We start from the raw sequence: 20,501 nt of genomic DNA, 5'->3' as shown, positions 1-20,501 counted from the left end.
GAGGGAGTTTTTGTTGTTCCTGGCATTTTTACTAACTGCCCTGTGCATTTAGAGGGGAGAATGAAACCACACTGAGAAAAATAAATAGGGAATGTGTGGCATCTGGAAATATGAACTGTTGTCCTTATCATTTTTCACTATGGTGACCCTTCAAAAGGTGGTGGATGGTATAATTGTCACATGAAGGATCTGTAGAGGTATTAGTTTGGCATACAGATAACTGTGTTTTGTATAATGACGGTTAAGCAGTGACTTAAACTTGTTCTACTTTTAATGTTTGGGAAGTTGAGGTAAATTTAAAGATTTGGTTAACTTAAAAATGTCAGAAGGCTCCAGGGAGTAATATCATGGGTGGATAAAATATACGTTCTTTACCACGTCATAGCTCTTAACTCCGACCACCTTACTAACTCAACCCCAATCTCCTGCCCAGGGCCCAACATTGTGAGCCAATCAAGGGAGGATGTCTGTAGTGTTGATTTGGAAACCTGAGATACTTAATTTCTTTCTTTCTCTGCTTAGGTGCTGAAAAATCTCCTCTAGAGCTTTGGAAGGTGAATGGACTAAACATGAAGAGCTTGAAAGCGAAGTTCAGGAAGAGCGACGTAAGTACGCGGTGACTCACCGTCTGGCTGCTCCTGCTGTGCTCCCGAAGCTGCAGGCACGGTCCTCCACTCCTGCCTTGATAAGGCGCTGGGTTAATCAACTACAGAAACTAGAGCACTCTGGGCCCCGGCTCGGGGTGGCTTTCGTGAACGGCATGCTCCAGGTTCCTTGCTGTTTGTGTGTATAGCTTTCAAAACTGACATATTTAAATTCCTGCAGTCTGTGCCTTGTAGTGAAAGGAACAGTCAAACATCTTAAAGAAAGGAATCAGTAAAATTCTTAGCACTTTTAAATTCCCCAAATCTGATTCAGAATGTCATTTTTTAGAGGAAGCTAGTCTCATGAGACTGGTGAAGGAAATACATATTCGTATGGTTCATCTTTAGCTTTAGGGAGCTCTTTTTAACTGCTAAGGCTTTTGTGGTAAAACAATAACATCTGTTGCTGCCTGCACCTTCACTCCCCCTGAATTCCTGGGGTTCTTACTTGTTCGTTACCCGTCTTAAAAGACTTTGGATTGGAGGAACCAGCTATGATGTCAGCATTATGAAACTTTGTCTCCCAGAGGAAAAAATGGAAAAAAATAACACAGCAGCAGGATTATACACAATGATATTTTAACAAAAGGTCACCTCATAAACCCTGCTGAGATTCCAGTCTTGTACTAGCTGCATTCCAGATGCTTCGAGTAGAATTATTGAATGGGAGAAATTCATAGACGGGTATCCAATGGAATTCTAGATATGTCACCCTCATAATGGGCTTGCTTGGTTATCATTTAACATTAGATAATTAAAGGTGAACCTGGATTTTATTGCTTTGCCGTGAATTATATGACAGCTTGGCACAACCACATTTTTGCAATAAATGGAGGCTGTGTCTTTTACGGCTAACATGTCATACACACACACCTCCTTTTGGCTGAAGCTTATCTCCTGAGGCTGCATCATGACATATAACTTACTGCCGTGATAAGACCCAGACTAGAGAAGATGCTTGTGTGATGACTGCAGAATCTTGTCTCGCTTAAAGGAAGTTAGAGCTAGAAAGGGCTTTTAAAACAAAGCTGGTTTCACCTCATTCTTCAGGTAAGTTAACCAAAGCTCAGAGAGTGTGAAATGACTTGGCCAACGTCATTCAACTAGCCTTTGGCCAGTGAAAGCCTTGACTACCTACTTTGTTAGCTCTTTCCTTCTGCCACTCTCCTGAGAAACCCCCTTCGACCTCCTCATCTGCTGGCCATATGATACTATAGCCTACAGATTTCATTTGGCTTTCTGCTAAGAAGGAAAAGGTAGTTAAATGGAAAATGTTGCCCAGCTGAGCAGATCTGGGTTTGCAAATTCTGTGACCAGGTTAACAAATGTCTTTTCCATGCCAAGGGAATTTGGGTAGCTTCCATTTATACAAGTTGAGATTATTTTAGCAAAATTTAATCAGTCTGGAGTTGCATGATATATGAATAGAGGCAGGGGAAAATGATAGGTGCATAAACTTTTGGTTTAAAAATTAAAAACTGGTGACAATAGGGAGGGTGTTGCTGGAATCTAGTTTTTAAATAAAAACTGAAATATTACCACAATAAAAAAATTCACGGTAATAATACTATTAAAAGCTTCTGGGGTTTGGCAGCAGAAAGGCTGTTAGTTTGGCAGTTCGTGCTAAGAGAAGAAATGTTGGAAGAGTAAGCTTTAAGGAAGGAGAACAAAAAAAATTGGTATAATGGGGCCAGAAAATATCAAATGGCTCCCCAAACTCATCCCAAACTGCTTCTCAGAACCATACCACTGTGCAGCTAAATGCGGGGGAATAAAAACAAAAGGAAAACCACTTCGAACCCCGCTTTCTTCATCAGCTATGTGATGATAGTAACTACGCATTATGGAGTATTTGTTGTTATGTCAGGTGCTATGCCAAGTTTTTATGTAAAACCATTTAATCTCACCACAACCTTATGTGGCAGGTATTCTCCTTAGGTTCATTTTACAGGTGAAGAAACTGAGACCTAGGGAGGCACAGAAACTCGTCTGGCTCCTTCGAGCTCTAAGCTGAACAACCAGTTTTTGTGCCAAAGTCGCCCGATTCCAGAGCCCACGTTTCCTGAGAGAGGGAATTTGGCTGGAGATTTGAGTTTCTGAAACAGGGCAATCCCGGCAGTAGCTTGGAAAAGCGACTTTGGACCTAGATGTGTGGCCTTGGGCAAATCTCTTACCTTTCTTGAACCTCAGGTTCCTCCGCTGAGAAGTGGAGAAAATATTAGCCTCACAAAGTTGTTATGAAGGTTAAATGTGCTCGTGTAAAACTCACATTTTAGGACCTAGCACTTAGGAGATGCTTCATAAATATTTATTCCTTTCTCTTAATCAGAAACCCACGATAAAAAGTGGGATTGGAAAAGTGTATATCATCCGGAGGGCAGAATAATCTGATAACAGTTGCTGCCTCTGAGGAGGAAAACAGAGCTGGGAGTGGGTAGGAAGAGGGGCTGGCTTTTCAATGTGTGCCTTTTGGTTGGAAATTTTTTGTATATGTATATGTAATCACTGGTTACAAGAAAAACAAATTTTAAACTTTTATATTCAGTTAAATGAGCCAGATTATAATCTTTATCTGAAACGAGTGGTCCTTCTCAAAGAAGGAACCTAAACCATCGGCCATCAAATTTTCCTGCTTGTCTTTGTGTGAGGCTGAAAGGGGAAGCAGGAAGAAAGGGTTCTTTGTGTTTCTGGGGGGTAGGAAGAAGAGAGACAGCAGATCATGTTCGTGCTTTCATAAAGAGAAGGCAGGTGACCCACTGGCGTGATCGCGTTTCAGCCAGCCTGTGTCTGGGAGGTCTGCAGCTTGATCAGCTGGTGGCCACTGAGAGCAAAACCCAGGAGTGAAAAAGGACAAGAGTGGCCCAAAGGAGCCCCTTCCCCAACCCCCGTGGGTGGGCTTCAGGTTACTCTGCCACCCCAGGACCACCATGTGGGTAGAGATTTAATCCGAGTGTCTTTTCTGAAACACTTAGATGGCTACCACATCAAAGGTGGGATTATGTGAGTGTAATAGGGGACTGAACCTCTTTCTGTGGACTGTGGTCAGATAAATGTCCTTATCTAGTTGCTTTAATCCCTGAATGCATTTGGGAGCCTGCAGACTACCCACAGAGGCCAAAGACAGTTACGGAGCTAAACACTTGTCCTTCTACAGCGGAGGGCATTTTTCAGTTCCCCGTTATAATTTTATTTTGGGCATCCATATACTTGGGTTAGATAGTAGAGAGAAGACAGAAGAATGTGAAGTATGGTTCTTGTCTTTAAGAAACTAACAAACTGAGGTGGGAGGAGAAAGATCACACTCAAGAAATAATTAAGGCAAAAATACGGATCGTATAGAAGAGATATTAAAGGGACCTTTAGAATGGTATCAACCAGTTGTTAAATTGCGGGGTCTGGATGGTAAATGCTGTAGATTTTCAGAGAGGGGTGAATCACTGGAAATGGGAACATTTGAGAGAGCTCTGCAGAGGTAGGGCTTCTTTCAGGTAGAGGATGGGTAAGATTTGGAAGGGTGATTAGGGAGGGGAGAAGAAAGTAATGCAGGGGAACCAGCCATGTAGCACAGTGGGTAGACTCTGTCTCAAAAAATTGCCCTTGACATGTGAGATTGTAATTCTTCATTCAGGAGCCCAGGAGAGTGACATGGTTTTGAGTCTTTTACTAAGAATACTATAAATATTTCATTCTCATTTTTAAAATGGATATCATTGATTTTTATGCTTATAAAATGAGCACAGTTTTAAATCGTCATTATTTATATCTTTTATGAGCACAGTTTGAAAGTGACTTCTTTACCTCTTTAAATATTTGCAGCAACTAGTATGTGGTTCCACATGGAAAAATGAGCTGTCATCATGAGAAATGAGGCCAAGAAGTCTGGGATTTCCCTTTGCTAATAAAATGCTCAGGCTTCTGGAATTTCTTTGTAAATGCCAATTTTTAGTGCCTTGAGTGAAATGGGTGGAGGTTGACGGATGGGAAATGGGATTGAAAGATCTTTGTAACAAATCTTGAGACATACCTCTCAAACATGATCGAGACCTTCAGAGTTTACTTTGTGGGTGTATGTTTAATTTTATGAAAGATTTGTTCCCAATTATGTTTTCCATTGTAATAGGAAAGCACCGGACATTCCATAAAAAAAAAAGAATCAAAGCAGCCAATTCAAAATGGCCGGCTCCATGACAGATTAAATTGATGGTATTCTTTACACAGCAGTTACTAACGATTGCAGCTTTCAGCCAAAGAAATGCACACACCCCGTGAATCTTGAAGAACCAGACACATCCCACTCAGACAGGAGTCTGAATTTCTTGCCTGTTTAGAGAACAGCTCTCTTGAAGGTCAATAATCACATCTCTGCCAAGGTATTTTTTCAAGGAGTTTTTAGTCCTTTAGAATACGTTTTTACAGATGCCCAAGGCTCCCTACACACACACACACACACACACACACACACACACACACACACACACACACACACACACACACACACAAATGGGAGTCTTTAAAATCCAGGTCTATTGATGGAGGAGCCCTGGCCAAATCTATTGTAAAGCCAAGCCTCTTTTCTTCATAGACATAATTTAAAAATACATCAGAGGTGACCTTTGTGGGTGGAGATATGAGACTCTTGTAAACTTCTAGAGAGAAATTTGGTCAGGTTTGTGTCATGCTGCATATTTTCCAGGTCTTGTCAGCCCTTCTTAAATAGGCAATCTGTTTGCTGCCTGATTTCACCTTGTATTAGATGCCTACGGCTGCCATAAACACAAAATGAGTGGCTTAAACAGCGGAAATGTCTTGTCTCATAGCTCTGAATGCTAGAAGTTTGAGATCAAGGTGTCGGGGGAGGGGGGCTGGTTCCTTGTGAGGCTGTGAAGGTGAATCCGTACATGTCTCTCCTTGCTACTGGTGGTTTGCTGGCAATCAGTCACTGGCTTGTAGATGCATCAGCCCGATCTCTGCCTTCATGTTCACATGGTGTTCTCTGTGTGTATCTGGCTTCAAATTTCCATCTTTCAGAAGGACACCAGCCATATTGGATTAGGGCCCAAACTAATAACCTCATTTTAACTTGATTACCTTTCTAAAGACCCTAGCTCCAGGTCAGGTCATATTCTGAAGTACTTAAGACTTTAGCTTATCAATTTGGGGTGAGGGGTAGTGGGGGTACAGTTCAATTCAAAACATACCTCCATGCCTCTCCATCCTGGAGCAGTTTCTCCAAAGCCTTGGCACTCCGCCACTGAGCATGAACCCAGATAGACTTCAGCTCCTGAATCCTTTAGAGTATTTTCAGTGTCTAATAGAATGAGACCAGAGTATCACAATGGTTTAGTGAGTGTCACTGCCTCATACATAATATTCATAGCAAGAGTAAATACATACTAATCGCTGACCTACTACACCAGAAATAAAGAGAAGAGTTCTCATTTATTAAATGCTTACTATGTGCCAGGCACTGTACCAAGCCTTTTGCATGCTCTTTATCATGTGATGCTTATAAAACTCTATCAAGTAAAGATCATTGTTATAACATTGTACAGAGGAAGAAATTAAGGTCCAGGGAATTTAAGTAAGTTGTCCAGAGTCACACATCTGAACCCTGGTTTTTCTTGACACCAGAGTTTGCACTGTCAACCACTGCACACACTTGCTGACAGGGCGTTCACATTCCTAAATCTTAAAAGCTTCAAACTGCATGAAATAAATTCTACCCTATTGTCCTAAGTATAAAGACTGGTACAATGATTTTACATCATGACGAGTGATATCTATAGTCACAAAGCTCACCAATATTGGTGTGCTTCCCCCTGGCAGAGAAGGATCTGGAAAATCTTAGGTTGTTTATTTCCTGAGAGGCAAACGTACTTCCGACTTTACTTTTAAAGTAAGAGAGAATAGATGCTACTCCAGAGCCAATAAAAATCTATTTCCGAATGGAGCCCTGTTTCTGGCTAACTATATCACAGCTTCATTCTAGTTACCCCAGACCATAATTCCAATAATTCTTGTTTAAACCCGATACCATTCCAGCTGCAGCTAGAGACCCGTATGGTCTCTACACTTGGGTAAATCTCTGGTCTATACAGCAGTGAATCATCTAGGTTGTTACCTCTTAGCTCTTTCTTCTAAATTAATCACCTAATCATTTCAAACTTTTGCTAACCTTGGTGCTTTTTTACTTGACAAATTCTTATAACCTCTCCCTGGGAATGAAATAGAAATTGCTTCTGAATTCACTGTGTGGAGATTTTCAGTTGGGTTTCCACCCAAAGATCTTTGCTGTATAGTGGTGGTTATTTTCATTGGTATGGCAATAGGTGTCAGCATTAGCCAAAGGCCCAGTATGTCTATAAAGATGACAATAGTTTTAACTTTCCTTACCTCCTTTTAAATGAGAAAATTCAGTGTATTCTGATCAACTTGATTATCCAGTCATTACTTTTTATCACAATAATGAAAACTATTTTCACTTTTTGGGAAGCACTGTCTGGAATGGCTTCATTTTCTATTTTCTCTGGGGGCCAAATGATCCGATCGTCTTTACCTCCCCTCTTTCCTCCTGGGTTGTCCAGTGGGCTAGCTGGCCGGAGAGTATAGAGATTGATAATGTGAGAAAAGAAAAAAAGCCTGAGGAACCACGTATGCTTTTTGGATGAGTTTATTCTGAGATGTATTTCCCAATGCTGAGAATGTTTCTATGGCAATTTTTCAAATTCAGGCTGTGCTTTTCGAGGTTGTTTTCATGGTGGTCAGTGTGAACTCATGAAGTGGTCCGTTCTTCAGAGGGTTGTTTTATAACTGAGAGGCCGCAAGCTCCTTCTGCGAGGTCCCAAGGGCTTATTTATTTAGGTATAGAATAAGCTATTATAACAAAATACCCTGCAATCAAATAGGATAGAAATTGTTTTCTTCTCAAGTAAAAGTTTTGAGCACTCTAGGGCCAGCAGGATAGCACTGCCCCTTAGATTCATCCAGGGACCCAGGTCCCTTTATGACGTTCTGCTGCCACCTTCCAGAGCTGCACTGGGCGTTGCAGTAGCTGAGCACCACATGTGGTTCCTCAGCATTTGAAATGTGGATGGTCCAAATGGAGATGCTTTATAAATGTAAAATACACACTAGATTTCAAAGACTTTACACTAAGAAAAAATGTAAAATATCTTATAAACTTATAATTGTACATTGAAGTGCTAATATTCTGGACATACTAGATTAAATAAATACATTAAAATGAATTTCACCTGTTTCTTTTTATATTTTTAATGCAGCTGCTAGCAACTTCAAAATGGCTTAAGTCTTGCATTAATCCTTTTGAACGGCACTGGTCTAGAGTGTTGTTCCTGTTGCATATTCTGCATTTGAGTCTTAAGGAACCAGAAAGAGGGAGAATGAAATACAAGCATCTTTCCTTTTAAAGGATGTGACTCTTAAGAATACAGTCTTTGCCCTCAACATGGAACTGACTGGCACTTAGTCACATGCCCTGACCTAGCTGCAAGGGAGGCAGGGCAAACGTTTTCTCTACCTGGCAGCCAGGAAACCAGCTAAACCTCAAGGGGAAGAAGGAATGGATACTGAAAAAGGTGAACTCAGTGTTATGAGTTTAATTGCCACCCTTCCTCTGAAAGATATATTGAAGTTCTAACCCCTAGTACCTCAGAATGTGACCTCATTTGGAAGTATGGTCTTTACAGAGGTAATCAGGTTTAAATAAGGGCATTAGGATGGGTTTAATCAAATATGACCAATGTCTATATGAAAAGTGGAAATTTGGACACAGAGACAGACAGGCACAGAGGGACAACTATGTGAAGAGACATAGCGAGAATGCCATGTGAAGATGAAAGCAGAGATCTGGGTGATGCCTCTATAAGCCAACGAATGCTAAAGATTGCCAGCAAACCAACAGAAGCTAGGAGAAGGGCATGGAACAGATTCTACCTCACAGCCCTCGATCTTGGACTTCTAGCTTCCAGAACTGTGAGACAAGACATTTCTGTTGTGTAAATCACCTAGTTTGTGATACTTTATTGTGATAGCCCTAGGAAACAAAAACACTCAACCACAGGCATTTTCGTCCACAGCGAGGCTCATCTGAGAGTTGGATGCTAAAGATGTGACAAATGTTCGTAGTTTTGATTACTTTTATCCCAGAAGTGAATATTGGTTGCTATTTGCCCAGGTCCCCATTGTCCTATCGCAGCATGCCGTTTCGGGTGAAGTTAACTCCCTCTTCCATGTTAGAAATGGAAACTGCTCCTAAGTGCTACCAGCTGGTGGCATTAGATTATCAGTTAGGCTTTTCCCTTTATTCCAGTAATATGCTGGGTGTCCTGGTTTGATAAGAGGTGGGATTAACAGGGCCTGTGTTAAGTATACCATTTACGGTCATCATTATGGAATTGCTTACACGGATAGGAACTGTAATTACCTGATCTCACATCTTCATAGGAAGGTTGGGGAATGATGTCAGCCTATAGTTATACATTATAAACTTAGTTGTCAGTTACACCGAGTTCATGTATTCGGTCAACATGTAATTTATGAAATTGTGAAATATGAAGATTCTTAATTATATCAATTTCATTTGGAGATATATGCCAGTTTGACTCTCAAATTACGGGGCTTATCATTCTCAGCAAAACATCATAGATATGTTGGCCAAAAAAACCACCTTAAAATAGTGTGGCATTTCTACTTTCCAGACATGAAGCTTTATTGCTATAACCTAAGATCATGTTAATTTTTTCTGTAGCCACATTCCCCTCTTGATTCATGTGGGGTTTATTATTGATTCTTTTCTACCATTATTGCTTGCAAAGCCCTGTTTCTTCATGTGCTCGTGCTGTTGGATATGTGAACTCAAATGCAGGACACTATATTTATTTTAGTTAAATTTTATTTTGTTAGTTAAATTTGTTAAATTTACCTTAGTTCAATAAATCTATTGCTCTGGCTTTCACCTCATTTTACTTTCTGACTCTTATCGTAATCACATTGAGTCATCCACAAACTCGGTAGACACACCTATCTAATCTAAGTCATGAATAAGTGTAATGAACAGCTTTGCCTTCAGAGAGAGATATAGCTGAAATTATAGTATAGTTATTATATATAATACATATGGCATTGTCATATATATATTATGTCATATAATTATTGACATCTTCCAAATGGACAATGTCTTAAGCCTCATTCGTTGGGTTCTGGTTATAGCTGACCCATTGCGCTGTTTCTCAGCTCTGTTTTCTATCTTGTCCCAGTTTTATCCCTTATTATCTATGTGATATTGGGCAAGTTACATAATCTTTCTCATCACTGGTTTTCTTGATCTGTAAACCAGGGTGGAGCCACCACCTCTCTTAAAGCACCGTCGCGAGGATTAGGATGAAATCTGGCATACTGTAAATTCTCGTAAATAGTAGCTAATGATATGTCACCTGATGCCTCGCATGGTGCCTGACATTAGGTCTTCAGCAGTGTGTGTGATGAATGGATGTTCTCAAAAAGTTTACTGTCTAGTCGGGAGACTATGATTGGCATGCACGAAACAGTCAAAGTAGTACGAGGTTTGTGTCATTCAAAACAAAATCAGGAGTCCAGGCCCTAAATACCATGGGAGTTTAGAGAGGGATTCAGAGAATAGTTGAGTTTGGGGCTGGGCCTTCCTGACTGGGTAGGTTAGGATTAGCAGAGGAAACCAGCACTGGTGAGGGGACGTCAAGGGTGGAGGTGGGTGTGAGGAGATGCTGAGTGAAGAGATGCACATGGACAAGTCATAGAAAATAAAGGAAGATGGGAGGGACGGACTTCTGCACAGCATTGAAAGCGGGGGGTGGGTGGGGCAGGCGAAACTGAAGAATGAGGTTTAGAGCTGATTGCATTTTGGGTAGGAGGATGATTTGGGGGTTTTGAGAGATTAGGCAGAGAAAAGGGCCAGGACTAGGGCCAAGGCCAGGGTGGTGGCTGCTCTGGGGAAGGAAAGGATGTGATCCTTTGAGTGGGTGTGGGATGAAGAGCAGGGAGGAAATCTAGATTCCTGTTGATACACAAAGGCCACACCCTGCTCCGGCATGCCAGCCAGCATAAGGCCCTTCATCTCCTGAGAAATCTGGTGTGGGCTCATGATTGCCTTTCACTAAGCAGCTTGGTGGGAAGAGCCATTAGGAAACAAAAGAAAAAAAAAAAAAAGAAGTGAAATTGTTTGATTTAAAAAGAATGTTTGGAGAATATTTATTTAATATTCAAGTGCACTTCTGTGCCAGGCATTATTCTAAACAACTTAACAAATTGTAATTTATTTATTCTTCTTTATTAGGAGTACCATTCTCATCCCCATTTTACAGATGAGAAGACTGCGACGCGATAACTTGCTATGTTAGCTGGCTAGTGCTGCTATAATAAAGTAGTACGAATGGAGGAGCGTAAACGACAGAAATTCACTGTTTCACAGTTCTGGAGGATGGAAGTCCCAGATGACGATGTCAGTGGGTCTGAGGGCTGTGAGGGAGACTGTTCCATGCCCCGCTTCTTACTCTGGTGGTTTGCTAGCAATCTTGGCGTTCCTTGGCTTATAGACGCATCACCTAGATCTCTGCCTTCATCCTCACATGGCACCCTCCCTGTGTGGGTCTTGTGGGTCTTGTGGGTCTCTCTGTTCAAATTTCCCCCTTTCACAAGGACACCAGTCATTTTATATTAGAGACCCATCTTTCTCCAGAATAACTTTATCTTAACTAATTACATCTACAGCGACCCTATTTCTAAATAAGGTTACATTCTGAAGTAGTGCAGGTGAGGATGTCAACATATGAATCATGGGAAGACACAATTCAACCCATAACACTTGTCCAAATCACAAAGGCGAAGTCGGAACCAGGACTTGTGCAGGGGACTCTAGCTCTAGAAGCCACACCTTCACCACAGTGTCTGTGATTGCTGATAGGCACAGGTGTTTACTGTTGGAGATAGAAAATAGGATTCCTGCCAACCAAATAAAAGCTTGGAATTGGGTTTCAAATTCTCCTTTTACAATTTCCAGTGACAACTGACAGATGATAATCATGGATAAACTTTGACCAAAACATGCTTCAGCCACGCCTGCTAGCCAGATTCCCAAGGTCGATTTGAAAGCCTTTGGTGCCCAGGTGAGAGGAGGGCGGGAGAATATGGGAAGCAAAGCAGTTAGACCTGTTTTGGGGAGGGATGGGGCGGTTGAGAGGAGGATCTAAAATGCAAATGGGGACCTGAGACTTTCAGAATGTTTGTCTTGTTTTCTGTTTTTGAAATAACAAAGGGCACAACTTAGACTAGGTTGGCTGTGCTTGTGAAAGTTTGGGGCCCAGATGTCCCTAAAGTGGCGATTCTAGCGCTGGGACAGGTCATAGCTGTGCCCTCTGAATAGCTGGGATGTAGTTTGTTTTGTAAGCTCTGGTGAGTGTTCAGCCAGGAAGTCCTGAGAGTCTGGCACTGCAGATTCTTGCCTTTCCGAGAGGATTTAGAAGCCACCTTTTCATCTCCCTCACAGTGAGCTCGTGGATTTAGGTGTCAGAGGCAGTTCTGTGTCCTCATAGGATGAAATCATCGTCCCCGCTCCATCTGCAGCATCCAGCACCAGGCACCAGGTGCTGTGTTGGATGAATGACCAAGAGCAACGTGAAAATACTGGCAGTTCATTGTCACCTCATGTCTCTGCCCCTCTTGGCTCAGTATTTACTATTCTCCCCATGTCACGAATGGATATAAAAGTGCAGAGGGTTTTTTGGGTGAGTTTCCTTAAGGATGGTTTGAATGTCCTCTTGGCCACTTTTAATTGTGTTACGTGATATGAACAAGCATCGTTGGAGGGCCCGGCTTGTTACGTGCAACCTACCTGTGTACATGTTTTGTACTCAGACAGTGAAATTATTTTGTATCTATAGCTGGATCTCCAGTGGCTAGAGATTGACACTAACTAGAACTAAGTCATGAACTTAGACCTGGAGTAGGCTAATGAACTAGCCTATGTTCCATGGGCAAAACACATCTAAATTTAGACCCAATTTACTAACTGACATCCGTGTCTCATTGGTCACAGAAGACCCTGAATGTTACTGATTAAAAATGCAGCCACTTGTTACCGGAGACGAAACAGTGCTCAGGCCCTGGTTATGATGAGATGACTGTTTCAGTCTCATTTAAAGGATGCTCTAATATCACTGTTATTCAATTTTTATATATTTGTGAGTCATTTGGCCAAAGTTTGGCAAATATTCTGGACAATTTGCTCCTAGCTGGGGAAGAATTCTCCAGAGTAGTCAGATAAGCTCTCAAAACAGACAGATAGGTCTTAGTTCATGGCCTTAGTTAGGTGTATTGTAGAGAATGTTCCATGTCTTTGAGACTCTGTAACTTTCAAACCCATTGTGAATCCTGTTGGCACATTCATTTCTTTATTACAGATATGTGTTATATAAACAATACTTTTGGGATAGCCATCGTTATCATTTTTGGCCCACTTAAGGGAAGCTATGTGAAGGAAATAATCTAAAAAATGACCTTTTTTTGGTAGTATTATTTATATTAATGAAAGATAGAGAGTAACCCATATTTTGGAAGATTAGGCAAATAATAGGTGTTACACTCATAGAGAGGAATGTTCTAGAGTCGTTAAAAACATTAAACTTAAAAAGTATGCAGTAACTGGGAAGGTACATATAATAAATTAAGTAGAAAGTCAAGTTATGTTGTATAATTAAAGCAAATGAAACACAAGCACATATGATATATATCAATACTTCTACCTAGGGGAATACTGAAGAAATAAGGTTGGGCAAAAATGTTCAGCTTTCAGGATATTCATCGTGGCAATACTTTTAAATTTATGAAAACTAGAAACCACTTAAGTATTATAGTAAAAAAAAAATTGGCTGCGTATATTTTTGGGTACATATTACAAAGCCATTAAAAATGTTGCAGACAGCTATTAAAGAAAGCTGTTTCGTATATTATTAAAAGATAAAAGCAAGTTCTAAACATATTTGTGATGTTTAAAATTTTTTTAGTGTTTTTTTCCCTTCATAGAAAAAAATCTGGAGGATATGAACAGGGTAAGAGGTCTCTATGGGTGGATTCAAGTTTTGTGGAGCCTAAGGTTTATACGAAAATATATGGGAGTCTTTCTTTTAAAAATACCAGATTTTACTTTACAAATTTTACCTCCCCCAAAAGAAAACATATACTATGTGAGCACATTGCTAGTCTTGGAAGAGTATACAAGTGAAGGGGTGCTGAAGTTTGAGCTTCAGTAGCTTTGGGATAAAGCAAGCAGCCTCTGGTGCCCAGGTCTGCATTTTTGTATCTTCTGACCTGAAAGTAGGAGAAGTCTACAACCTGTGGCATTCAGCACATCTCAGAATCCAGCAGTTACTTTTTAGGCCCTCTGCTGATGCAGTCACAAGCCTGGTAAATTGCTTTAATGAACAGGGTACTTAGGAAAACTCGTGGTGGTTTTCTTTACCTCATTCAGGTACATTTATGTTTTTTTCTATGAGTTCAGTCATTCTTCAAGTGTGATGCCTGGACCATCAGCATCAATGTTCCCGGGAACTTGTTAGAAATACAAATTTTTGGACTCCCTTCAGATTCGCCTGATCAGAAATTCTGGTCCTGGGGCCCCGGAAAGCCCCCTCCCCACTTCCCACTCCAAGCAGATTCTGGTGCTAAATAGTTTGAGATCTAATCCATACTATATATGACAAGCTTTTTTATCTGCTGATGACAAGGATCCACCCACAGAGATTCTTTGTCCTTTGAGAGAGTGTTGTGTCACCACTTCGAGTGAAAGATTTATAGATTATAGCACTTTCAGTAACAATGGAGAGCTGTACAAATGAACACATCTATCAGTGTGCTTTGTTATCTGCCTTTCCTAAACTCTACAAGGGAATCAGTATCCATAATTACTTGACTGGCTGGGCAGTATTTTGTGCACAGAATCCAGAAAGTATCCTTTAAGAGTTAAGATTGTTCATTAGTTAAGCCCTAATTTTTCATGTTCCACTTACTATCTCTAACCTCTCTTAGCCTCTATTTCCTACATAGTAAAATGAGAATTTTAGACTAGTCCTGTCCTCCTAGGATATTGTGAGGATTCAATAAGAAAAAAAATGCTTAAGATATTCACTTCTCTTTTCTAAATACTTTCTAATTCTATCCCCAGTTGTAGACCCCATCCATTCAATCTGTTTTTTTTTAAATGTTTCTTTTATTTTTATATTCCATTATCTGAATTTTATAAATGTTATGGATAATGAAGAAGTTATTTTTAGCTCCTTATGGGCTGACTTCAAGGTTTGTTTATTGCTCGATTTATATTCCGTGAGAAGTTAACAAATGCCTCCTTCTGTGAATGTGGAACAAGGTGATATCAGACCTGTGCTATCTACTCCTACAGCTACCTGCTCACGTGTCTGCTGAGCATGTGCAATGTGATTAGAGTGACTAAGGAACTGAATTTTAAATTTTATTAATTTTAATAAATTTAAACTTAAAAATGAATACTCCATTCAAACATTGGAAAGCTTGAAGTTTGAAACAACTTGAGTAGGTGGATTTATTTTTCAAGTGTAAATTTCATGAAATCTAAATACATGTCGAGTTACTTCCAATAAAAATGTAGCATCTGAATTGAGATGTGATGTTAACTCTACAGGATTTTGAAGACTTAGTATGCAACAAGAATGTAAAATATCCTGTTAGTAGTTTTCATATTGATTACATGCCGAAATGATAACATTTGGGTTTTATAAAATGGAATTAATTTCATCTACTTCTTTTTCCTTTTTTTTTTTTTTTAAGATGGCTATCAGAAAATATAAAACATGGCTTGCATTACATTTCTCTTGGGTAGCATTGTTAGACTCTAACATGAAAACAAAAAACTTGAGAAAGTAAACCTCGCACCTGTAAGTCCAAACGCGAGATGATACTGGTCCCCTCAGTCATTTCTTTACATTGGCAAGATCAATTCTGAGGGTTCACGCTTGGAAGCTACCAGCCACCCACCTTTGTGGGACCCACTGATGGCCACTTTTCTTTTTTCTTTTGATGTATACAAACATGCTCTGTATTTGAATAAGCGATTTGCCTTCTGAACTTAAGGGGAATTTGACTTATAGATGCTGGTTTAACAACACTAATTTCAATATGGAACATTTCAATGAAGTGCATTTTTTTAATGCTGTGTTTTGGCTTTCGTGTGTTTTTTTTTTCTGTCAAGTGTTCTCGGAGCATAGGAATGTAATTGTTCTGCCCCAGTGTTTTTCTCTGTCCATACAAGGGAGTTATCATTCCTGGAACTCAGATTTATAACCACTTCCTTATTTTTGTAATGCCTCCTAATATACTTTTTAAAAAGGGACTTGACCTTCACATAATTTATACTTTTCCTTGAAATGTTAAATTGCCCACTTCAGCATCCTTAGCTTTATAAGACCCATGGAATGTGTACATCTTCCCGTATTAAAAATTACTCATTAAACAGCACATCGAAGATTTCTTTAAGGTAAACATAAATATAGTGTCATTTAAGGATTATTTTCTGCCTTTATATGGTTTCTGGTGTATTTGGTGGGCCCTTACTCAGAATATCTCAGGCTGAGTGATAGATTTGAGGCTGATATTCAGAAACTTATGTTGACATTTTAAAGGTGATACTTACGCTGTGGAGTTCTGGACTTGTGGAAGAAATTTTTCATTTCAGAAGGAGATTGCATTGGTGTTGGGCCCGTTGTACAATTATGCTATATCACAAAAGACCGGGACCTTTTTATTCCTAATCTATGTAGTTCACTCTTCATTCCTGGCTCCTGTTACAGCAGGAGTGTTTTTCTCAGCCTAAAAGGCCGGGTTATCTGTGCCATCGTATGAGCACAGAAGTAATGCTTGTGCCCCCTTCTGTGCACGTGGTTCTTTGACCTTGAACTTTGTAGTGTGATTGCATTTCATGAAAAATATCTTCTTTCCACTCCAGAAAAGCTTTTCATCCTTTTAACAGGAGGCAGTGACTCAATCAAGACCTCCAGCTCACACTGACAGCTCCCCTCGCCAATTATAGCATATTAAGAGATGATAAATATATAAAACATGAGGCCAGAGAGGCAAAGAGGCTGGCTCAACATTTTCTCGTTTCTTCTGGGTGGCGTCAAGACTTGGCAGACAATTTTGTGGACAGAACAGAGGCTACATTTACTGATCTCAGCTCTGCCAATTACGCGTGTGACTGCTACAAGTCAGTGCACCTCCCTGGGCTTCCACGTTGGTGAAATAAGATGCTCTCGAAACTCTCATTAAGCTTTAAAAGTCTGTATTTCCTGTTGAAGTCTCTTTCCAACTCCCTGTGCTCCCATCCATCTCTGTGTCCACTGGTAATTGCTTCTGTAAGAGAGTCTGAAAGCAGTACATTTATTTTTACTGGAATTGTGCAAGGTCCCATGAGCATCTGGGGAAAAGAATACACATTTAATAGGAGTGTGTTCAAGTCTTCCTTAGTACCTCGTCAGAAGGTGTCTTCTTCCTCTTGCGCATAACGTTTCTTGTAATCTCTACTAATTACGAGCAAACAGGGAGGAAAGAATGTGATCCTATTGTATGTAGTGATTATAATGACCTTCCCTTGAAATACGCAGGTCTTTTTTCGTGGTTCTCTAAGCACAAAGCAAAGCTGTAGACAGGAAATCTCCAAGTCTCTGACCTTCTCTCCACGGGGAAAATCAAAGCTTTGAAAAATGGTGAAAGAAGAAAGAGAAGTTGAGGCGAGGCAGGAGGAAAGAGAGGAAGAAAAGGGCTGTTTCTGTTTTACATGGCTACTATATTTACAGATATGTTTTGTTTCTGAAGTGGCTTGAGTAAAGATTGTCTTGTCAAGAAATGAAGTAGCTTTTATAAAAGCTAAGCTGCTTCTGAGTTTTATCTACATGTAATTGAAGATATAATTTAATATACTCTTTCGAACCATATTTAAAGTAATGAAACAGTAGAAAGAAATTTAAATGGTTTTAAGAAGTTTGCAGTGTTCTGACTGTATAAATGTGTCAACTGTTAAACAATTGTCAAATAATTACCTTGCCCTTTCACCAAAACAAAACAAAACCAAAAACCTTTTTCTTAAATTTATTTATAATATATTTCATAGGCGGTAGGTATCTTTGGATTTAGATACTTGGCTATTTTGCAAAGTCACAATGGTGAAAATATTGGTAGTTTTTTTTTTAAACTGAGATAAAATTTGATTTTCTATTAAAACTACAGAGGGTGGGATTAAATATAAACGACTGTTATGCCACAGGTAAAATTAGATGCCTGAGAGCTTTCCTGGAGGGGTAAAGTTAAAACATTGCCAATTAGTCAATAGTGGAACAATTAATCATATGCAAATTTGATTTTTAAAATCAACTTTCAAAGTCAATAGTTACTCAGTGTCAGTTTCACACAGGATGGGTTTTCCTAGTATTTCTGAGGTTTGGAGGGGTTTTTTCCTTCCCCACTGATGTTTAAAAAAAAAAAAAAACTTTACCCATATCATCTTAGGCAGTTGTTCTTAACTCCTGCTGCACATTAAAATTACCTGGGGAACTTAAAAAACAAAAACAAAACAAAACTATTATCACTCCACCCACCCCCAAACCAACTGAATCAGAATTTTTGGAGAGGAGCCTGGGCTGGGTACTTTTCAGACTCCTTGGGAGACTGTGCTGTTCAGAGTGTTGACAACCTCTGATCCAGGTGTTCATGTAGCAGGAAGCAGTTGTAGATAATCCTGATCTGAGTGGCATCAGAATGAATTCTCCCCATCTCCCCACCCTCAACGCCCATTGATAACAAGTGGAAAAATCTGGTTTTCAAACCCTTCTGGAGAAAGCAAATGAAATTTAAAGCCTGAATTTAAATGCAATTTAAATTATTTTCAAGTGGTCTTTTGCATTTCTTTCAGTCTGCATTGAGACTGAGTTGTATGGGCAAATATCTTCAGTCTGAGACCAGGGACCCTGAGTTTGACCTTGGCAAGGAAATAACATTCCCACTAGCCAATTGTATTCTTTTGCTAGAGCTGCCATAACAAAGTACAGCAATTCCTCACTTAACATCATTGATAGTTTCTGCTACTTTAAGTGAAAAAATGCAAAATTTTTACCGTAAGCCGATTGATAAAACAAGAGTTAGGTTCTAAAGACATCTCATTGATGTTATAAGGAAATGGCTTGAACTAAACGATGTTATTTTAGGGCCTGCTGTTCCATAAACTGGGCGGCTCAGAACAACAGAATTTACTGTCTGGCAGTTTTGGAGGCTGAAATTAGGGTATCAGCAGGGCCCTGTTTCCCCCCGGAAACCAGTCTTTCTAGCTTTTTCCTAGCTTCTGGTAGGTGCTGGCAGTCTTTTGCAGTCTTTGCTTTATAGATGCATCCATCATTCCAGTCCTCAACCTTCACATGATTGTCTTCCCTCTGTGTCTGCCCCTACCCAAATTTCCTCTTTTAATAAGGACACCAGGCATATTGGATTAGGGCCCACCCTAGGGACCTCATTTTAACTTAATGAGCTTATCAAGACTCTATTTCCAAATAAGGTCACATTCTGAGGTGCTGGGGGTTAGGACTTCAGTACATCTTTTTTTTTAGGGAACTTAATTCAAACCACAACACCAGAACATGGAAAAGAATCTCTCTTTAATATGTTTATTTCGTTCTTTTCTTCATTACATTCCGAGGGTTTAATTCTTCACTCAGAAAGTAACAACAGACAAACTATAAGTCAGAATCATTTTCCTCTGTGGATGGGGTATGCCAGATTCAAGTAGTTTCTGGTATAACTAAGCCCCTCCCATCCCTCTTCTTCATAGGATTTTCTCAGTATCAGCCTGAGCGACATAGCAAATGAAATCAGAATCCTGCATTAGTCCTAGAGTACATTCATTCATTACAAGTTTATCCTTAGATCACCCACGGTTCCAGAACTGCTAGGCTGGTAGAATATAAGTAACTATATGGTCCTCCATGTATTTATTTGGAGGAAAGAAACGCTGCAATGGACAGGAAAACAGGTGTACAAAATAGTTGACTTCTAAACGTCACCGAGTACAGTACACCTTTCCCTCTGCAGCTATACTTTATCCTTAAAGAAAAATCCATCCACCCACAGGCTAAATAAAGGCCTTCAACCAACTTAAGGCAACCTTACTGGAGCACTTCCCAACACAGCACAGAGTGCTCAGACGTCCAAGAGACTGCTGACACATGTCAAACTCATGTCCTAGTTGGTAGAGTGATATTGGAAAAAGTACAGAACAATTATTCTGAAGCTTTTGCTAAGGAAATGAGCGGATATTATATGATCATATTTGTTCATGTGATGGAGCTGTCTGGTTAAAGCACTTGGTTTGATTCATAATTCCTTTTGTAATTCCTTTACGGTGAAGGCACCCTTGGCCTCTGCCTGTGGGGTAGGCTTTCTGACAGAAGTTGCCTCACTATGAGAAAGAACTTTTTTGTCTCTTGCTGCTTCTGGGTGGACTGACTGTTTCCAGGGCCCCAGGCTCATGGATTTGCTGAGACTGCCAGGCTGGATGGACAATTAGATTTCGATGTTTTCCAAACTACTTGTTGCTAAGAATCACCTAGGGAGCTTGTTCAAAAACAGGGATCCCCAGCTTCCCTCCCTGGAGATTCTGGTTCAGTAGGTCTGGGAGGAGCCTGAGAATCTGTATTTCAGTGAGGATCTCTCTTTCCACCCCTCCTCCACCCATCCCATCCAAGTGATTCTTATCAGTGAAGGAGCTTGAGAAACACTGGACTAAATGGCTTCTGA

The 20,501-nt window shown here is 40.1% G+C and overlaps 1 protein-coding gene across 3 annotated transcripts in view; it reads left to right on the top strand.

Annotated features, from left to right (window-relative positions):
* Positions 1–20,501, top strand: part of RAI14 (retinoic acid induced 14) — a 137,709-nt gene that overhangs the window by 22,840 nt on the left and 94,368 nt on the right. For all 3 annotated transcript variants that reach the window (XM_011380713.2, XM_023523680.1, XM_023523679.1), the window contains one exon: positions 523–605. In XM_011380713.2, coding sequence (XP_011379015.1) covers positions 570–605 — 36 coding nt within the window. In that variant the 5' untranslated portion in view covers positions 523–569. Of the gene's footprint in view, positions 1–522; positions 606–20,501 lie in introns of those variants that run through there.

This window comes from Pteropus vampyrus, unplaced genomic scaffold (genome assembly GCF_000151845.1).
Source record: "Pteropus vampyrus isolate Shadow unplaced genomic scaffold, Pvam_2.0 Scaffold400, whole genome shotgun sequence".
Classification (NCBI taxonomy): domain Eukaryota; kingdom Metazoa; phylum Chordata; class Mammalia; order Chiroptera; family Pteropodidae; genus Pteropus; species Pteropus vampyrus.
This window is presented reverse-complemented; position numbering and strand designations above follow the sequence as displayed.